The 21,323-nt window shown below is 49.2% G+C and overlaps 1 protein-coding gene across 2 annotated transcripts in view; it reads right to left on the reverse strand.

Annotated features, from left to right (window-relative positions):
* Positions 1-21,323, reverse strand: part of SAMM50 (SAMM50 sorting and assembly machinery component) — a 45,274-nt gene that overhangs the window by 13,348 nt on the left and 10,603 nt on the right. For both annotated transcript variants that reach the window (XM_046646328.1, XM_046646329.1), the window contains exons 5-14: positions 18,813-18,919; positions 18,220-18,350; positions 17,897-17,984; positions 15,088-15,216; positions 14,474-14,545; positions 13,603-13,689; positions 11,811-11,881; positions 8,841-8,908; positions 4,635-4,781; positions 3,760-3,901 (exon numbers count right to left, since the gene is read on the reverse strand). In XM_046646328.1, the coding sequence (XP_046502284.1) occupies positions 3,760-3,901; positions 4,635-4,781; positions 8,841-8,908; positions 11,811-11,881; positions 13,603-13,689; positions 14,474-14,545; positions 15,088-15,216; positions 17,897-17,984; positions 18,220-18,350; positions 18,813-18,919 (1,042 nt within the window). The remainder of the gene's footprint in view (positions 1-3,759; positions 3,902-4,634; positions 4,782-8,840; positions 8,909-11,810; positions 11,882-13,602; positions 13,690-14,473; positions 14,546-15,087; positions 15,217-17,896; positions 17,985-18,219; positions 18,351-18,812; positions 18,920-21,323) is intronic.

Here is a 21,323-nt window from a genome sequence, read left to right on the forward strand (position 1 = left end):
CAGCTGTCCTTCATGAAGCTTCAGCTCGGGTATCACCTCCTCCAGGAGGCCCTCCTTGCCCTCCCAGGCAAGATGACCCTCCTTCCTGTCTTTCTCCAGGAGGCTGCTCTGCCAGCGAGCCCGCCTTATTCATCACCTCAGGGACTGCACTCAGTAATGCACGGAGCGACAGAACGCTGTTAGATCTCACACAACAGTGCCAAAAATCACCTCCAGTTGAAAATTTAGCAAACACTTCAAAACTGTTTCCACTTTTGTACAGGTCTGAATCCTAATTATAGAGTGCCTGTATAAACTATGGGGGAAATCTACGGACGATATGCACACATATAATTCCCTATCCTGCTAGGTGCCTAATTTTAGAAATGAAGATTAAATTCTGGCAACATCACTCAACCTTCACAAAATTCCAATTTTGATGATAAAACTTCAAAGCCACACACGGCGTGAAGGCGAGCACCACATTCAAGGGTACCAGGCTGAGTCTGCACAGGGGACACTGCATACAAGAGCATACGCTGCAGCCCCGTGATGGGAACCAGAGCTGCGCCTGGCCTGGGGACAGAGCAGCTGCCTCACGCTCTGGTCTTTAAATACTACGGGCACAGCAGGCTGCTTCCTTCGAGAATAAACCACATTTGAAACTAATCTCTGAAGCATATTTTCAAATTTGACCCAGCAACAGAGAGGTAAAGCGGAAAGGTGCTGCAACCACCCGTGTGAAGGTGGCGTGAGGAGGGGGACGAAGCCGGTTCCTCGGAGCGGTGGCCCTGACTCTTGGAGCACAGTGACGCCTAGCGGCCTCTGACAGCACTGCAGCCACCACGTGGCAGCGGAGGGACTGGATTTCCCCAAGTCACACGCCCAGCCTGCTGGGAAGTGACAGCGCTGGGCCAGTCCTGCGGCCGCACCCGGGGTCCATGGCTGTCTCAGAACGCAGGCCCGGAGGGCAGCAGGCAGTTCTCAACGCCATTACAGTGAAAGACACTAAAGCTACGGCTAAAAATCCACACGCACTTCTAGTTTTCTGTGCAATAAAAAATGCTTATAATGAAGTTAGTAGAGAATTAAAATTTGAACCAAAAAATCTGCCGTAGAGATAAGCAAGGGAGAAGGCTAGCTGTTTCTTCCACAGTGAAGGCCCGAGGTCCGAGTCCGGGCAGGGCTGGAAGGGGCCACCTTCGGCCCCTCAGACGGGAGGCGGTTCTTGACGCTGGTGTTTCGGTGCAGAGGAAAAGCACTTGGCCTCAGCCAGGCTGGCTCTGCACCCTGGCTCTGCCGCTGACCTGACTGCCACTGCCGAGCCTGTCTGCTCATCAGGCTCCACTGCCCAGAGCTGCTGGGAGCCTGGACAGGAAAACCAAGCTGGGCCTGGGTCTCCCACAAGGTAAGCAAGCACCCGCTATAGCCCACGGCCACTGCCCTCCCTTATGCTGAAAGTGCTGTGGCTTTCTCAAGACAGAGTCAGCCAGCCCTCCCCTCTTCAAAGCGTGGCTGGTCCACACACCAGCCTCATGGGAGAGCGTGTCAGAAACACAGCATCTGAGGCCCGCTGTGGGCGGCAGCAGCATCTGCCTTTACCAAGGTCCCAGGGAGTCAGGGCACAGTGCGGGGGAGAGGTGTAGGCCTGGCTGCCTGCATCACACGTCTGGCCGCGTCCCTGGGGCAGGTGCACCCCCGCACCTCTGGAGCTCCCATGAGGATCCCACTCTCGCCTGGCTGCCAGGCCGGGGGCCCCGCGCTCACAGCTGTGGTGGGAAGAGGCTTTGCAGGAGGTGATGTGCAAAGCCAGCCTCGTGTCCCCAAAGTCATGGAAGTCTCGGGAATCTTAGCTGAGAAGGTATCTAACGAACAGAACTTGCTCTAGGAAAAAAAGTCCCATTTGTCCACATTGCACTGTCACTGAAATCAGGACACAGCGCCCCATGGACGGCATGTCTCAGACAGCCACCCGGGGGCAGCCATGCAGTGCCAACACACAGGCGGAGGGAAGAGACCTCCTAAAGGAACATTGTCTGCTTCCTGTGTACAAAGCTGGCCCCGGCACGTAAACCAGCAGCAAGGACAACACAAAAGAGCACCAACATTCACTGACAACACACTGGGTGGGCTGCAAGGGCTTTGTGTGCACTAGGTCATTTAGCTCTCAAACCTGCAAAGTAGTCGCTATCATAGTGCCCACTGTCTGGACACGAAAATGGAGACCCAGCAAGGTTAAGTAACTCACTCTGGGTCACACAGCCAGAGTGGTCAAGCCAGGATCCGAGGTGGCAGCTGGGCTCCAGCGCACACACAGCCTGTACCACACTAGACCCCTTTCGGCTTTTGCTCTGTGCAAAGAACAGGCAGAGAGTGGAGGTGGATTAAGAGCCCTGGAAAGAAGGGCTCTAACCTCACTGGGGGGCCACGGCAGCCCTGCAGCCTGAGTCAGCCTTCCCGTGAGACAACAAAGGGGAGCAGACTCGACTGAGCTGATCACCATGAGCGTGGGAGGCACACACTGACTGCGCCTCTGCATTAAGGCTTTATTCGAGGCTGGCTAACGCGGCTCCCTCACCCACTACGCAGAAGACAGTGCAAGTACATGGGCACAGCATTTCCTTAAAGTAGGACAAACTGCAACTTCAGGCTTGACACTCGAGCTATGACTCACACGGCACCATTTGGTGGCCTCGTGTCAACAGAAAACGAAAGAGAAAAAATATAGCCTAGAGTACTGAAGGCAGAAGCGTGACAAGAGAAGAGACAACATGGACACCACATGATGGGCAGAAGGTCTGCATCCCCAGGTTTACACGCTGAAGCCCTAACCCGCCGTGTGATGGCGTCTGGCAGCGGGGCGGGGGGGGTGGCCACGGGGAGGGAATTAGGTTAGATGAGGGAATTAGGGAACTAGATATGTTATGAAGGTGGGGTCCCATGGCGGGATCAGTGTCCTCATAAGAGACCCCAGAGCACTTGTTTGCCCCCCCGCCGACCCGTGAGGACTCAGTGAGAAGGCGGCCATCTGCAAAGCAGGCAGTGGGCCCTCCCCAGGAGCCAAACCTGCCAGCACCTCTATCTTGGACTTCCAGCCTCCAGAACTGTGAGGAACAAATGCCCGCTGTTTAAGCCCCTCAGTCTGTGGTATTTTGTTCGAGCAGCCCGACCTGACCCACACACACTCCCATGACAACACTTCTGGATTTTCTTAAATGTATACAGCACATACCAAACAACACAATAAATGGAATTAATTTCTATAACTCTAAATGGCCGTGTGCCATTTAATGCATCCATGTAATACTTAGCAGAGCTTGCTCAGTAAGATGATGGGCGGAGAAAGGACAAGCTGGTGGGTTTGTCTGCTGCTGAGAAAGCTTTGGAGAACGAGTCCTCTGCAGCCAGGAGCAAAGCTTTGCCCACGCCAGCCTCAGCTCCCCACCTGCAAAGTCACCCACTGGAAACATCTCGTTCCGTTTTCAGCAAGCAGGATCAATAATGCCTCATCGATTCTTCCGGCCAGACCTCCCCAGGAGCCCCCACTACTTGGCAACAGGAAGCGCAAACAGTGTGAGGTGAAGGGATGGGAACACAGCACTTTTTCCCCCTCCAAACTCGATGGAGAAAAATACATACATTCTCATTCTTTTGCTAATTATTCAATTTCTCTTAAAATCTTGAATCTTAAAGGCCACTGATGAAATGATTACCCATGTCCAGAATAAAATGAAATTGCTAGAAAGTGCGACACAGCGGTGGAGCACTCGCAGCACCTACCTGTCACCCCTCTGCACGCCCATGGGGACGCAGTAATTAAGCTCCAGCCGAGCGATGTTGCCGAGCCTGAGGACGATCCCGGCACCGTACGACCAGCGGATGCACTCAGCCAGCTTACGAATGTGAGCTTTGGGGCCCTCCCCTGAAAAGAGAAAGGGGGTGTGAACAACAGCATGCGGCCCCTGTCCTTCTACAGCTGTCCGCGGACAAGCCCTGGCTCTCTCCCTCACTGTGTGGCCCTTGTAATTTTTAAAGCCAGGCCAAGATACCCAAGGAGAATGCATGAGGTGAGAGTAGGACCAAAATCCAGAGAGGGCTTGGGACCACACCTATTCCCTGCCCCTGAAGCAGCCAAGCCTCCTTAAGTCTGTGGGCCTGGCACATTCGGTGCCCTTTGCCTAAAAGGGCATTTCCCCACGCCCACCACTGGGAAGCCCTGCACCCAGCCTCGGTTTGAGGGCCTTCTCTTCAGTGAAGATTTCCAGATGCCTCTTCACACCCCCTAGCTGGACATGCCTGCTCTGAGTCTCCTCTGGCCCTGAGCTCCCTGAGGAAAGGACCTGATCGTATCAGCACCGTGGCCACAAGGACTGGCACAGAGCAGGTGCTCAAGAAATGTTTGCTGAATAAATGAATAGATTTTTCTTTGCAATACAGCATTCAATGGTAATTTTTTCATGTATGTTTCATTCATTGAACCAAACAACTTTATTCTGGGCACAGTGTCCCGTGTTGTAGGAATTTTTTTAAAGGAAGGTGTGGTCCCTAAATTAAAAGACTAGGTAATCTAACAAGACAGACACCTATTTGTGTGCTACACTTTTAAACACGAAGTCAACTGTACCATAACAGTTTCTAAATAGTCCAAGTTATACCGTAGTTGAGGTTGCAGAGGTTTCCTGCGTTGAGGAAAAAGTGTGTTCTGAAAAGTTCTCCAAAGCCGCCCTGGCCTGGCCGGAAAGGGAGCGGGGTGTACAGGTGCAGGCCGCCGGCCCAGTAGGCTTCTCCACCCAGGTAGTCGCCTAATGAAGGAAGGGTGCAGAACAAAGACAAGGGCTCATAAATTCCACACACACTGACATCCCACAATCTACACAAGCAAGGTGCAGGCTGCGTACATGACACCCAGCGCTCAACTCTGAACAGCCGCTCTTCTGACTCCTGATGCTGTTGACCTCATGTTAAATCATCTGTCCTTTTCTCCTGTCCTGTTTTCCTTTTCTCTTGTTTTATAATTTGCTTTAACTGAAAAAAAGATGCTAGCGTAATTTAGGAAAGAATGAAATCAGTAATTTATCACATTTGTAAAATGCTTGGAATAAACAAGTGAACTCACAGTTGTCTCCACAACTTCAGGCCACTAGATCACTGTCACCTGGCAAGTGAAAGGTCTGATTGGGCAAAAGTCTCGGGACCACGATATGGAGACAAAATGCGGAAAACGTCTCTGCACTTTCTGGAAATGGCCGTACATGTTAGGATACACAGCATCTACTACTACTCAGCATACAAGGAAACAGCACCCCAGCTCACGTCCCCAGAGAAGAGGTTCCTTTTTAAAGGTTCATGACCATGTGGGGTTTTTTTTTCCTTTGGACAAAGGTTATTTTGCCAAAATGCAAGACTATGTGCTGAGAGTATGCAAATGCATTATTTCTAAAAATTCTCCTATTCGCTCCATTTTAACTATAAATAGCCATAACATTAAGGACACCAAAAAACCCTCCAAACGCTGAAACATCTACACTTCCTTGCAAAATACTATTTATAAAGTGTCTTAGTACACTTTAATACAAAATGACAGACCATGAAAAAGAAAAATGTGTTGTCTCCAAGATTCGCCTCGAGGAATGAGCTGCTTATTCACATAGAGACTCCAGCGCCACCTCAGTCTAGAGGAAACGAAGAACAGACAAATAGCAGGAGGGCAACTGAGTCTGCTTTCTGTTCCCCAGCAACTGCATCTCTTTTCTTAAATAACCTATTTTATTCTGATCATAAAAGTAATATACTCATTGGAGAAAATCTGACAAACATAGAGAAGCAGAAAAAAGGAAAATCTCCTTTAATTTCTATCATTCAGAGATAACTGGCTAACTAGTGTTCTTTCATCCAGTGAATTATAAGGAACAAATAAGAAAATAAAATGAGTCATTTTATATTTATAGCTTTCAGTCCTTTTTTTTAGTTCAATACATTATAAGCACTCTCCTCTAATACTTTAATTCTTTGAAAATGATTTTGATACCTGAATAATCATATACATACCATAATATAATGATCTATTCCTCGTCTACTGTCATATTGGTGTCTAACTTCTCCAGCATGGACCTTAACCTGTGATGAGTTTCCTTGCACACACACACACATTTTTAAACCCTGTCTTGAAGTATAATATACATACAGAAAGGTACACACATCCTAAGTGTACAGCTCAGTGAATTTCCACACACAGCGCACGTCCATATGATGAGCACCCACATCAAGAAACAGACGTGCAGCCCCTGGAAGGCCCGGTTCTTCCTTCTAATCACTACCTGCCGCCCACGCCAAGTGCAACCATGACCCGGTCATCTGACCACCTAGGTCTCCAGATTTCACACAGATGGAGTCACACAGGACGCATGCTCCAGGTCTGGCTTTTGTTTGCATGTTTCCGAGGCTTGTTCATCATCATTCAGCCAGTGGCTGTAACTTGCTCACCCTCATTGCTGTATAAGATTCTACAGTGTGAAGACAACACGATGTACATGTCATTCTATTGCAGATGGGCATTTGGGATTCCAGTCTTCAGTTTGGGGCTATTATTAGTAGTCCTTGTAAGTATACATTTCAGGCTCTTGATACACACTGTCAAACCGTTTTCACAAAGTTATGCCAGTTTACATTCTTGCTCTTAACTCTTATCAATGGCCTATTTGATAGGTAATTAGATGGATAATCATTGTGTTTTTTCAGGCAAGTGGAAGACTCCTAAACTGTAGTATAATCACTATGTAATCCTTGCTTATAATTAAAAACTAAAACTATCCATAAATTGCTACTTTTCTAAAAAAATGACACTAATAAAGCACTCTAAAAACAAATGAAAAGAAATAATCTATATTTTGCGCAAAAATGTATGCACAGGGCAGTCATTATTTATAATAATATAAAATGGAAACAACAAAGATGTTAAAAAAATAGTTTAAAAAATCAGGGTAGAATAATGGAATAATATGCATCCAATTAAATGAACAAGCTTTCTAGAGAGCAGCATAAAGCCTCCAAAATATTCCAAATCCTTTTGTGCCAGCAATTCCACATCCAGATGTTTATGTTATAAAGTAAAACTTATAGATGAGCACAAAGATTCAGTTATTCACTGTTACATTGTTTTATAATTGTAAGAAAAAAAGAAAACAGCCCAAATGTCTAAAACTTGGGATTTGATATAAAGAGATTATAGCATGACAAAAACATGAAATATGCAGCCATTAAACACGATAAAGTTTTCATCTCTCTGATTCATTGACGGCACGGCCATTTTGGAAGATGCTCTGGCAGTTTCGTACAGAGCTAAACAAAGTTTTATCACCCAGCAGCTGCACTCCTTGGTGTTCACCCAAATGAGTTGAAACCTTCTGTCCAAACAAAAACCTGCACGTGAATGTGTCTATCAGTTTTACGCGTAACCGCCAAAAACGGGATGTCCTGCAACCAAGAAGTCCTTCAACAGGTGACGAGATCAACTGTGGGAGAGTCGTACACTGCAGTATCATTCGGCAATAAAAAGACAGGCTCTATCCAGACGTAGAAAGACATGGAGGAAACTTAAATGCATACTGCTTAGTCAAAGAGGCCAGTCTGGAAAGGGCACATGCTGTATGATTCCACCTATATGATACTCTGGTAAAGGCAAAACTATGGAGACAGTGCAGAGATCAGTGGCTGCCAGGGGCTGGGGAGGGGGCTGAGCAGGCGGAGCTAGGTGCCTTCCAGGGCCAGGAAACTTCTGTGTGACTCCGTAATGGTGGATACGTGCTGTGATGCATTTGTCAAAACCCATGGAACCACACAACACAGAGGGAACCTAATGTGAACCACAAGATTTAGTAATAAAGCACCAATTCTGGCTCAACAGTTGTAACAAGTGTCCCACGCTAATGCGAGACGTTAATAAGAGAGGACGTTATGGAGTGTGCACGGGAACTCCGCAGTTGCTGCTCATTTTTCTGTAAACCTAAGACTGCTCTCAAAATAAAGTCTGTTAATTTAAAAACTGATGGTATGTCAAAAAGATGAAATAAGCAGCCATTAAAAATGATAAAGTACTTATTCCTATAAAAACCTTTATCATATATTGTTGAGGGGTGGTGGGAGAAACAGGTTAGAAAGCAGCATATAAACAAAACAAAGCTCGAGTATAAAGACACGCGGGTTTAAACAGGATGCTTGCGATCAGAGGCCATTGTCACGGATTTTCTGCTTGGATGTATTTTCTCGTTTTTCTATAGTTCTCCCCACAAATATCCTTCCACGCCTGCCGTGAGCTAGACGGTGTGTAAGTGCTAATTCTCCTGCAGTGAAACATGAACGCCCATTATCATGGTAACTCAAACAAACACACGATTTCAAAAATGAGGCGTGAGCCTGGTTTCGATTTGGCGGTATTGTTTGGCGGTATTGTTTGCGGTGTTGTTTGGCGGTGTTGTTTGGCGGTATTGTTTGCGGTATTGTCTGGCGGTGTTGTTTGGTGGTGTTGTTTGGTGGTGGTGTTTGGCGGTGTTGTTTGGTGGTATTGTTTGGCGGTGTTGTTTGCGGTATTGTCTGGCGGTGTTGTTTGGTGGTATTGTTTGGTGGTGTTGTTTGGTGGTGTTGTTTGGTGGTGTTGTTTGGCGGTGTTGTTTGGCGGTATTGTTTGGCGGTGTTGTTTGCGGTATTGTCTGGCGGTGTTGTCTGGCGGTGTTGTCTGGCGGTATTGTTTGGCGGTGTTGTTTGGCGGTGTTGTTTGGCGGTGTTGCTTGGTGGTGTTGTTTGGTGGTGTTGTTTGGCGGTATTGTTTGCGGTTTTGTTTGGCGGTATTGTGAGGAACAACATACCTTCACTCTGTGGCCCAACGCTGTGCATGCTGAACCCGCGCACACTCGTCGGTCCCCCGAGGTAGAACCTGGAAGACAGGGGCAGGCGTCAGAGGAAAACCATCGGTGGAGGCCTACGTGGCACAAGGGAGGCGCGTGAGTTAGGCCCACGTTCAGCATCGTCAACGACATTTGCAAGCGGTGAAACATTTAAGGACTGGGGAGATGCACAGGAGTAAGGTGAACTTCATAAAAATCCAAATTTCTAATCTAAACCAAAATCTAAACATCCAAACAAACGCTTAAAACTCCTGGGGATTTGGTTGAAATACAAGGCAAAAATAAAGACACTTCTTCAGCAAAGAGGCACAGGGTGGACCGTCCACTGTATAGAAATGCTCTGCTGTCTGTAAGAATTCATCAGGCAGCTCCTTTGCAAAATGGCCTTTTACACCTCACAATGCAATATTAAGTTAAAAAAAAGCAGAACACAAATACAGAATAGTGTGATCCCAATTTTACAAGAACAGAAACATAATACTAGAAGGAAATAGACCAAAATAGAATTATTGTTATTTTTAACGTTTTTTGTATTTTCTGCAATGATTTTTAACTAGGAAAAATGTATTACAATTCAAAAATTGAATCTCTCTTGTGCTCCTTAATGCACTGGGTTCTCACACAATTTTATACTATATCTGAATAAAATGAAAAGCATGAATTAAAAGTTACTTAGAAATCTAGTCCACTTTCTACAAAATCTAACAGCTTATTAGAACCTGATTTTAGACCACAGTAATTGCTAAATAACTAATTAAAAAGATGAGCGAAGCTGTAATCTTTCCCACACAGCTGCCATGGAAGCAACAACCGGCTGATGCCCCCGTGGCCCTCACTGCCCGTGGTGCCCTCGCTGGCCCTCTGACTGCTCAGAGCCTTCCATAGGTCTGAAATGGCACAGAAGGAATGGGCGACAGGGCACTCTTTTCCCAATTTTCCTGCCAGGTAAAAGCCTTTATGAATTTATTCATTTGAACTTCAGTTTAAAAGCCTATAAATGTGTTTTTTTACTATTTGGGATTTCTAAGCAAAGCCTTTCTGAATATCTCATTAACATTAATTACAGAAACAAACAGCAAGTTCCATTTTTTAAAAAAATTATAAATCACACATATTCTTTTGAAAGAATTAAATAACGACCCAGGAAGCACAAAAAGTGAAAAGGTTCTTCCCCCTGTCCTCATCTGCCCACTGCATCCCCATCTCCACAGCTGAGTGCTGTCAGTGGTGGCTGACTTCCCAGACCCTCGCAGCTACACCTGCAAACACAGAGCCTGGAGCTCTTGCCCCTCGTCAAAGAGCAATCAACCGAACACGTTTACACGCAATTTTTTTTTTAATTTTATTTTTCCTTTTTCTCCCAAAGCCCCCAGTACATAGTTGTGTGTTTTTAGTTGTGGGTCCTTCTAGTTATGGCATGTGGGACGCGGCCTCAGCATGGCTTGATGAGCAGTGCCATGTCCACACCCAGGATTCGAACTGGCGAAACCCCGGGCCACCGAAGCGGAGTGCGGGAACCTAACCACTCCGCCACGGGGCTGGCCCCTACACTCGAATTTTAACCCATGGACATCTGTCTCATTCTTTTTCTTTTTTTTTAAGATTGGCACCTGAGCTAACAACTGTTGCCAACCTTCTTTTTTTTTTTTCCTACTTTATCTCCCCAAACCCCCCGCCCCCCGTTGTATATCTTAGTTGCAGGTCCTTCTAGTTATGGGATGTGGGATGCCACCTCAACATGGCCTGCCGAGCGGTGCCATGTCCGCACCCAGGATCCGAACCCTGGGCCACCGCAGCAGAGCGCACGAACTTAACCACTTGGCCACGGAGCCGGCCCCTGTCTCATTCTTAATAATCACACCGTCTCTCTAGAATGGTTGTGTCTGAATTTAATCATTTCCCTACTGGCAGTTTCAGAAATTTTCTATGATCAACAATGCTACGATGGACATCCTTGCACATAAATATTTGTATACTTATAAACATATTTCTGTAAATTAGATTCATGGAGGTGAAATGGTTAGGTTCCAGAGCTCAGAAATTAAAAATTTTTTTACTTCCAAATTGCCAGACAAAAAGGCTGAATTAGTTTAAGCTAAAATAATATTTTAACTAACGCAAGGTCAGAGTTTCTTGCCCTCAGGAACAATTATTAGAATTATAAAGCAACAGGTCCAGCTTCATACTCTGCTGGCAGGAGTATAAACTGCTATAAGCTTTCTAAAAAGGAGGCTCCAGCAATATTCTTTATGAGCCTTAAAAATGTTCACATTCTTTTCAGACAGTAATTCCACATTTACCGATCTCTCCTCAGAAAATAAAATGAACAAAAATTATTAACAAAGTTATATTCTTCACAGTGTTACTTATACGCCAACAATGCAACATTGAAATGCCGCTTATAAAAAATTTCTCGTGAACTGGTCAATGTTTTACTCTATAATTTATTTAAAACTTTTTAAAAAGCAGCAAGGACATAAAACTGTGCAAAATACAGTATATCAACAATTTAACACAGATGTGTAGATAGATTTATATGTACACACACACACAGACACACATCCACAAAAAGTAGACTAAAGGAAATAGTCCCAAATGTTAACTCTGCCTGTCATAAAGCAGGACTATCCTCTTACTTCCTTTAAACATCTGTTTTTATAGTGCAACATGTATGCACTGTGTTCTTTCATACTCAAAAGAGAATACAAATTTTTTAATATAATGAAACAAGTTAACTCCCTTCCCCTCCCCCCGGAAAAAAGCAAAAAATATTGCATAAGAGGTATACTGGATATTTTGAAATTAGTTGAGTAAAGTTTGGAATATTTGCTCTCCTAATAGTTGAACTTCTCTAAAACATCTTATAAGGAACCAACCACAGAGAGCCTCAGGGAAACATTCGCACATTACCCTCCGTTTATTAGAACTTACCTATCAGCGATACTGGACGGTTTATCACCGATGGGGACCAACATTCCACCCCAGAGAGATGCTGAAAAGACCTATTGAGATATAAAGAAACAACCGTTTTCTCCCAGGATTTCCGTCCTTCCAATGAGCATCAGCAGATAAAACGCACGGATCTCTGGCTGTGGGCCACATGCCGGGCGCCTGCGGCGTGCAGAGCTCTGGGCTTGGGCACGAGGCCACAGGAGAACACCTGGCTCGGGCAGCTGAAGGAGTACAGCTCAGAGTACCTGTGGATCCTTTGAAAACTCGCAACTCCAGACTTCAAATAAAGACATACTGAACACAAGCAAAAGACAAGCCCAAGCCCCGAGCACGGCACGGCTTCCATCCTGACACGGGACAGCGCCCTCTTCTGCAAGAAGCTGAGCCCGGCGGGACAAGCCACAGCCTGACGGAGCGGGAGAGCAGGGCTCCAGACAAGTGATGCTGCATCTGCCCAGGCCTCTCTGTCGGGGCCTCAAAACATACGGGGACGAAGGGCACACAGCGCCTCAAGTGAAAGAAGGCAGAGGTGACAGTGCTCCCACAATCACGAGACGCAAAGACACACAGCTTCCAATGCCACCCACAGGGACACGCTCTCTAACAGCTCAGGGGCAGTGACCCGATCTCAGATCTGGGATCCAGTCTTCACGTCCGCGTGAACAGTCTCTTCCGCCCACTGCCCTCTGGCCTGCTCTGTGGAGGGTCAGACACGCTGCACAGCTTTAGATACACTGCGTGTAAGGCGCCCACAAGGATGGAGTCGAAATGTTCAGTAGCCATGAACCTGGGGCCTGGAAGGAGAGCGAGGCACGCGCTGGGAGCCGCAGCCCAAGGAGAGCGGGCAGAGCAGGAGACAGCTGCGAGAATCCCAGGGGGAGACACTGTCCTAAGGTGGAAAGGTGGCAAGTGTGAAGGAGAGTGGGGTGTGGAAGAGGGTAGCAGTGCCAGGGTCAAATGATGATAGCGTCAGGTGCTGGAGAGGGCGCAGAGGTGACTGAAAGAGCTCGCTGACGTGAACAGAGGCCTCCAGAGGAAGAGCAGTGGCAGAGGAGACATGGGAAGCAAAGCCAGAGAGCAGCGAGCCCAGGGCGGACAGAGCGTGGACGGCCGACGTCAGAAACAGACGCATATCCCATTTCATCAGAACTCCCTCCTCGGCCCCAGGTCTTAAGTAGCTGAGGGCACAGGCCACAGTGTGTGTGATGGGGAGTGCGGACAGAGAGCTGGCTCCAGTCACCTGGGCGCTGGGGACAGCGGAGAAGCCAGGTGTCTCCCAGCCTGGGGCTCCTCTGCCTTGGTCAGAGCCTAGTCACCCACTCCTCAGGTCCTGAGTTAATCAGGAGAAACTAAACCGAACTGGATTAAGGGTTAAAAAAAAAATTCCTGGAAGTGCCCAGAGCCCTGCAGACCCAGCAAAAGAAGGTGAAGACTCAGAACTTCTCTGCAAGCAACCTCAGGAGGGAGAGGACAGCATCCCTCTGTCCTCCAGACACATCTCCTTGACGGCCCCAAGGTGGTACACAGGGAAGGGGCTCACGCGGCCCCACGTAAAATGACTAACAGAGATCCTTCGCAAGAGAGGGACTACCACCTCTCTCCAGAGCATCTTCAATCCTAGCCCAATTAAAGGTGGGCACTTCCGTTTCAAGCATTAACATTCCGAGCTTCCACGTCAACGCTCTGGATCCTCAGGAACTGAGATTTTCTACTAAGATGCCAAAAACGAGGGATAAAATTGCGGGCGACAACATTCTGGCTAGATACTCACTGACTCGAGTATGAGTTGTTTGTTCAACTGAAGCTCAAAATCTTCTTTGATGAAGCTCACGTCCCCTCCGGTGTAGCCTGCCAGCTCCTGTGGGGGAGAACCCTCAGGTCAGAAGGGAGCAAACGGACCTACCACAGGGGTCCCTAACCACGGCTACTGGGATCACTGTTTGGTCTCGCTGTTCCATATTTTTACAAAGGCAACAGGCCCCTTCTGTCTCCTAGCAGCTATATTCTAGCTGCTCTAGACGGGACCAGGGGACTGAAAGACACACAGACTCATCAGACCTAGGGAATGACCACAGAGTACGCTATCCCTCTACGTGAGAGAAAACCACGGTGACACGAACACTTTATTACAGAGCTTGCAACGGATGCTAGGACTTGGCTGGCCCAATCAGTGTTTGAAAAAAAATTAGCCAAGCTTTTACAATTTGGCACCCTTCATATAAAAATCTGACTTTGAGCTGCTCCTCTGAAACCGAGGACCAGCGCCCCACCCACCCTGGCCCCTCTTCCTGGCAGCAGCTGCCTGGCGCCTGCGCACACAGCACTTGCAGGCCCTGTCTCAGCGTGTTCTTTAAGAACGAAGGAAGCCCTCCCAGCAAACCGCAGCTCTCCTCCTGGCCTGCTGAGTGACACCCTCGGAGGCCAGGACGCCATCCCCACTCCGGGCCCTCTGACGGCACGAGACTGAACTGCAGGCAGCAGGTCCAGGGCTGGGAACCCTGAGAGGCCACTGACAGCCCTGCAAGCCATTCCAGAATGCTCTTTACAACTAACGCTCAACATTAAAAACGTGACAACTCTGTGTGACTCCCTGCCCCCCTTGGGTCACGGGGCCTGCAGAGGTCACAGGTGAGGAACAGTACCTGGTTCACTTTCAGCAAGGCACCCTTTCTTGGTAGGATGGAAGAGTTCCGAGAGTCGATGACCATCGCATGCTGAAAGAAATTTGTATTGGGGTTATTTTCACTTCAACCAGGTCTACAAACAACAATGAGCACTGATTGGGCACCTACTGTATGCGAGGCACTGTGCTAACCCCGGCAGCTCCTACATCACTTGATCTTTACAAAAACCCCGGGAGGGAGGTAGTATGTCACCCTACGTCCGGTCTGCGGGGATGGGGAGAGCAGGAGGAGCCAGGCCCGATGGTTAGGTGGGAGATCACGATCCTGTCCCGGGGCTGGTTCTCTCAAGGAGCTCGACAGCCTGACCGAAGTCGACCCAGCCAGCCTCCTAACGACTTCTGAAAGCTGAAATTCCAGTCGGCTCTTAAGCGCACCCTTCCCACACCACCGATGTTCTTCAGGAAAACCTGAGGTTGTGAACATAAATTCACTAAGGGCCCAGGAGCCACTGCTTTTGCCACCCAACCTAGGACACTTCTCAGTCTGTCCCGACGTCGGTGAAGGCTTGTCCCAATGTACAGCACGGCTGCATCGAAGTATCTAAATCTTCAGTTGAACAAGGAAGTCCTTACCGAGAGAGACGATTTCAGCGAGTGCCCACTTTCTTTTCGGACTGCAAAAGACGCCGTCCTTGAGAGGCAGCCCAGCTCCCGCCACACGCCTTCCCACTTGACGGTATGGCTGGTCTTCCAGATGGGAAACTGCAATGCACACGGGCTCGTGAGAACCCTTTCCGTGCCTTATGTACGTGGAGGTCGTCCCAAGTCAGGACTCAGAACGAGGCATCACTCAGTTATTAACTAAATACCTAAGATACATATTTTTCAAATGATGGGTGGGAGGGAGAAAGAGAAGAGGAAGGAAGGAAGGGAGAGAGGAAGGAGGGAGGGAGAAGCGCAGAAGACCATGATCTCCATCACAGGAGACACTGCTCACAGCGGCAGGACTGTGTCCTGGGTGAGCAGACAGCGTCGCCTGTCTGAAGGCTGCCTGCAACCCTGTAACCGACAGGTTTCTCTTCCATCCCTAAGACAACTGGACACACCCTGCACCCGGTCCTCCCAACCCCTGGTCTGAAGCCAGACAGGTGACCCTGATGACCCCTATCGGCCCCCAGAGAAGAGCAAGGAGACAGTTACATGTGAGTGAAGAACAGCCTGGCTGCAGCAGGGGCCTGGCCCAGTGAACCCGGATGTCCAGGCAAGTGGGACCTGCCTCGGCCTGACCCTCCCCCCGTGAAGCCAGGACAGCCCGTCTTAGACTTCTGTCGTAGAGAAATGCCCAGGCTGTTTCTAACAGTGAATGATGTTGCCTGGTCTCCTTGGAAAGGATGACAATGATGTAACCGTTACAAGGAAGCCAGGTCACTTCAACTTCACAGAGTGAGTCCTCCGCTGGGCATTCTCTGTAGCCCCCAGGCCTGCCAGAGAATTTAAGGCCCAGACATCATCCGGAATTCAGGGTGAAAACTTGGGAGCACCCACCCCAACACGATTACTTATCAAGCGCCCACAGGGCATCTCACCAGGTGCCGGGGAGGCAGCCTTGCTCACCTGCCGGTTCTGCACTCAGGGCCACCCAAGTGAGATTCACTACTTTCCCCAACGCCTGAGGAAGGCGCAGAGCGGACCTACAGCATTCCTTCCTCACAAGGCAGCGCTCCACAAGAGAAGTGCTACTGCTCAGAGGAGACACACCTCACGTCTCTGGAGTCACTGTGAGGATGAGGCAGGGCCAGACAGCACCACTCTGTGTGTCGTGAGCCCTGTGTCGTGTGGGCACCGAGGACACAGTGAGGAGGATGCAGTCCCTTCCTCCAGGAGCTCACTGCTCAGCTTCAGGGCTGTGGGCTGCACGGCCTCTGTGCCTCCCCCTCTCTCTCCTCCACCACAGACCTGCCCTGCAGCCCGTTCCAACCCTCTGCTAGTCTCTGTGGATAAACAAGAATAAGAATCTGCTCTTTAAAAAAGCCTCAGAAAAAAAGAGATAAAGGAGGGACACAGGGAAGACAGACGGGGAGAACCCTCCTGCTGCAGGCCACACTGCTGGGGCCACTGGAGACCTGCTGGAGGATGGAGGCGGAGAGAACATGTGCCAGGGGGTCCCCTTCCACACCCCCAGCACAGGGCAGACAGGTGCCTGAAGGAGACAGGTTTCCTTCTCGGAGAAGGAAAACGGAAGCACAAACGCTCACAGGCGCTCACGTCTACACGCTGAGCTGTGCCGCCTGGGCCTCCCTCACAGTGCTCAGAGCTTTGGTGATCCTGGGCTGCAAGGATGAGAATTATGAATGGCTAACATGTCCCACGTGCCTCTAAGGTGCTGAGTGGCAGGCAGCAGTCAAGCGCAGGGGCTGGTTCTCAGACCAGAATCACCAGGGAGGCACAAGCAGCTGAGTTTCCTGGGCCCCATGCCCAGCGAGGCTGGTTCAGCAGGGCAGGTAGGACCCACAAATTTGCATTTCTTTTTTTTTCAGGGGAAGACTCACCCTAAGCTCACATCTGTTGCCAATCTTCCTCCTTTTTTTCTCTTTCTCCCCCTTCCCCAAAGCTCCATACATAGTTGTGTATATAGTTTTAAGTTCTTCTGATTTTCTACATGAGTCGCCATCACAGCATGGCTACTGACAGAGGAGTGGTGTGGTTCCGTGCCCAGGAACCAAACCTGGGCTGCTGAGGAGGAGTGCGCTAAACTTCAGCCACTAGGCCATCAGGGCTGGCTCTGGATTTGCGTTTCTAAGCAGCTCACCAGTGAGGCTGACCACGCTGCTGGTCTGAAGACCTCCAGTGGGGAACTACTTTTATAGGGCATGTGTCTCAGGGTCCTTCCTCGTGAACTAAACAGGAGGGGAAGAATAAGGACAAGCGTAGAAAGGACGGAAAAGCAGCAGGCTTCATGGCAAAGCCAAAAAATGCTCAGATGATAGCAATTCCATCTGCTGCATTTAGTCGGACTCTGTTGGACGTAAACGCAAGTGTAAACCAATGATGCAAGCTTGCAGTGACCCACAGTGACTCCACTGGCTGCAGGAGCCATTGATCTTAGTGCAGATGAGGAAGGAGAAACAGACAGCGTCACAGGAAGTCAGGGGCACAGAAGAAATGTGACCAGGTCAGAGGAGCTGCCACCGTGGATCTCAGCCATCTCTGGCTCTGGCAGTTTACCCTCGGTCAGCAGAGAGGTGCCTACCTGGGAGGCAGCCAACAAGAGGGCAAGGAACAAAAGGTGACGTCAGCAACAAGGCACATCACTCCAACTGCCAGACCACAACCTGTCTGTGCTCTCCTGGCTAGGCCCCGCTCTCAGTCTTTGGGCATTAAGTAAATAGATACTTAAGTTTTCACTCAGGTGCACAAAGAGAAAGACAGAAAGGCTACTCACACTGTACTCGGCTGACACTCCTCTGTCCGTCTCCCGCAGCGAGCTCCAGGGGAACTGTCCAGTGACTTTGTATAAGTTTACGGAGAAACTAGGAGGCAATGGGACAGAGCTTGAAAAGCTGAAACAGCGATTAGAACCTGTACACATTAAATCAACAGATTTAAAAACACGCTTCTGGGGTTCATCTTCGTGAGGAAACCTAGAGCACGCTGTAACACTGCAGAAGTGTCAGCTGAATCTGTAAAGTTTCTTTTCACAAACAAGCAATCCACTTTAACTTTTAAACCAGGCCACTGTACTCAACAATCTGTCCGGCTTCCTACTTTCTTTCGAAGTTTCCGGGCTGCGGTTTGAAGAAGGACAGGCCATACGAAGTTTCTTTTGTTCCATAGGAAAACTGAAAAGTCACCTTCTCCGCACGGCCTAAAAGGTTAGGGAGTTTGAGGCCAAGGACCTGGGAGGAAAAGAAACAGAGGGTGGGGTCACTCTAAGAAAGGCTATGTTGGCTGAGGGACTCGCACAAAACACCAAAAATGCAGACCACAGACGTAGCCGTTCACCTCTAACTGCTCTCACCCTCTAAAGCACGCCTCTGCTGAGAGCCACACACAGACCGACACGGGGGAGGGCGGACTCGCTCACCGAGCAGCTCAGGAAAATCAAGGCGACAGCTTTGGAGTTTAGGGGAATTTGAACAGGAAACTTAATATGAACATTCCCCAAACCATTCCTAATTAAACTCTCCAAGGCATATTATAATCAACTCCAGGAAGATGAATGAGAAACCACGGGTTAGCTTACAAAAAAAGATTAAGGTGCATGAGAGAGTTTTGAAAGCATCACCAGTTTTTAGAGTAGTCACATTTTCAAAGCTCCTAACTGAAAGCCCCCCAGGAAGGAGATGCCGGTGTCCTACCATGCTGCCCTCGTTGTTCCCGACCATGGTGTTGTAACTGCCCGTCAGTCTCCGCAGTTCGGTGACCTCAAAGGTAACGTCTAAGCCGTTGGGCAGCGCGTCATCACCTTAGCAAAGAGAAAATGGTAAACATTAAGTCAGCTACAACACGCGGTTTCATTTCAGGTCCCGCTGCTGAAAACCACAAAAGGCTCATTTTATTTCACTCTCTCCTTTGCGAAGTGCACCATCTCTTTGAAAGTTTAAGAACACTCCCACACAAAATCACAATCACCTCTACAGCAGCACAGCCGCGGCTAGTTCCTGCGGCAGAAGACACCAAAACACAGATGCTGCGGCCAGGAGACGACCAGAGGTAACACCACCCAGTTAAGCACATGCCGCGTGCTCGAGGCACTTGCTCTCCCACCAGGCAGGCAGGTCCTCAAAGATATTTGGGGCCTCAATTCAACTGACATTAAAACCTAGAATTCACGTGACAAGACAGATTCTAGAAATCCCAAAAGAGAAGCCACAAACGCGATACCAACGTAAGAGGTGATGGCTCTTGTCCCTCCTCGAGCTGGGGTGTGACGCCCGCGGGCTGACTGGTGTCTGAATCCAGCGCGGCTGCCCAACGGCCCCCAACAGCCATGGGGTGCAGGGCAGCAGGGCCGAGTTCCAGAGGGGTCTGCGGGCCTTTCCCAGAGAGGCGGGGGCTGATCCTGCACCCCTGGCTGGACATCGGCCGCATCAGGGAGCCACCAAACTTGCCAATGCCCAGGCCCTGGCTCTGGAACTCTCCTATTCAGTCCAGGGGAAGCCTTGGCGCCATATATATATTTTTTCAATTAAAGGATTTTACTGTTTAGGGCAGTTTTAAGTTTATAGCAAAACTGAGCAGAAAGTACAGAGTTCCCATCCACCCCCCCTACCCCTCACACACATCTCCCCTGATGCCGACAGCCTGCGTTAGTGAGGTGCCTTCATCACAACTGAGGACCAAGAGTGAGATGTTACTATTAACTCAAGTGCAGTGTGCACTGGGGGTCACTCTTGGTGTGGTACATTCCAGAGGGTCTGACAGACGGATAGTGCTGAGTACCTACCACTGCAGAAGTGGGAAGTTTCACTGCCCTAAACCATCCTTTTTATGGTCATTCCAATGTGCAGGCTGGGTGGAGAACCACAGACAGAGGTGGAGTGGGTGACCACGTCCACATCACATTTACAACAGAGGCGGGGAGTGCTATAACTAAATGCCATCAACACTCGCCACCAAGAAAAACACTCCCGAGTAGTGCTGTCACTCAGTTGTGAGCTGGGGCAAGCTACTCAACCCTCTCTGAGCCTTGGTTTCCTTAGCTGAAAAACATTTTTTCTGAAATATTCATCCTTCCGCCAGGTTTTTGTGAGGCTTCACCCGGATCACATACACAAGCCCTCGCGGCAGAGCTCAGCACCGGGATGGCTGTTTATCCCCATCCCTCAAGGAGGCAGGGACAGCTGGTCCTCCCAGCGACTCGTCTCCCTCTGACCAGTCCCGTGAGTGTCAAACTCTAGCTGCATCACAATCACCCGGAGGGCCCGTTCTGCCCACATGGCCGCCCCACCCAAAGCTCCTGCGGCAGCCGCATGCTCTGCATGTGCAGCTCCAGCAGGTTCCCAGGTGAGAGCAGCGCTGCTGCTCTGGGGCCACCCTGAGCACCACGGTTCAATCACAAGCAAATCCTCAGGTCTCAGCCGGGTACGTGGCCACCTAGACTTTGCTTCTCAGCCTCCCGTGCAGCTAGGTGTGGCCACGTGAGTAAGTCCTAGCCAATGGGATGAGAGGGGAGTGCTGTGAACACCTGGGACAGGTGCTTCAAGGGAGGGGTGTGCCCCTCCACCCTCCTTCCTCCTTCGTGATGCTGGAATGGTGCTCAGCCATCACAGGGACCAGCGGACCCGAGGGATGATGAAGTGACAAGATCCCACGGGAAAACCACACCACCCAGTGGCCTCAAGGGGCAGAGCTACGATACCAGCCCATCAGTCTCCCAACTGTCGTGGAAACAAAAAGAGACTTCTCTCTTGCCTAAACCACTGCTATTTTGGGTCCCTGTAAGTCATGGATGAATCTATATTCCAAATAATCAAAATACTTTTCATTTATATAGCATTTTATATTTTTTCAAGCATTTTCAAAGAGCTTCATTTATATTTTCTCAAAATTATCCTCCATTCAACCTTGGAAGAGTTCACATTTTCACTTCAAGTATTTCTTTTTCAATGGACGTCTACCGAATTCAGAATTCCATCCACCACCACACATGAAGGCCTTCACGACCTGGTCTCTTGATTGCTCTTCTGCCTTACCTTTCCTCCCTCTCATTCCCCGACCCCTGCATTTTGGCTACGGAACCCGTGGTCCACGCAACGCCCTCCTCTCTCTGGCCACGGGCCCGTGAAACGCTATCGTTCTCCCGGGACAGTTTCCGTCCTTCCCCTCACCACCAGCCCCCCTTCCCAAACTAACTCATCTCCATTTTT

This window comes from Equus quagga, chromosome 19 (assembly GCF_021613505.1).
Source record: "Equus quagga isolate Etosha38 chromosome 19, UCLA_HA_Equagga_1.0, whole genome shotgun sequence".
NCBI lineage: Eukaryota > Metazoa > Chordata > Mammalia > Perissodactyla > Equidae > Equus > Equus quagga.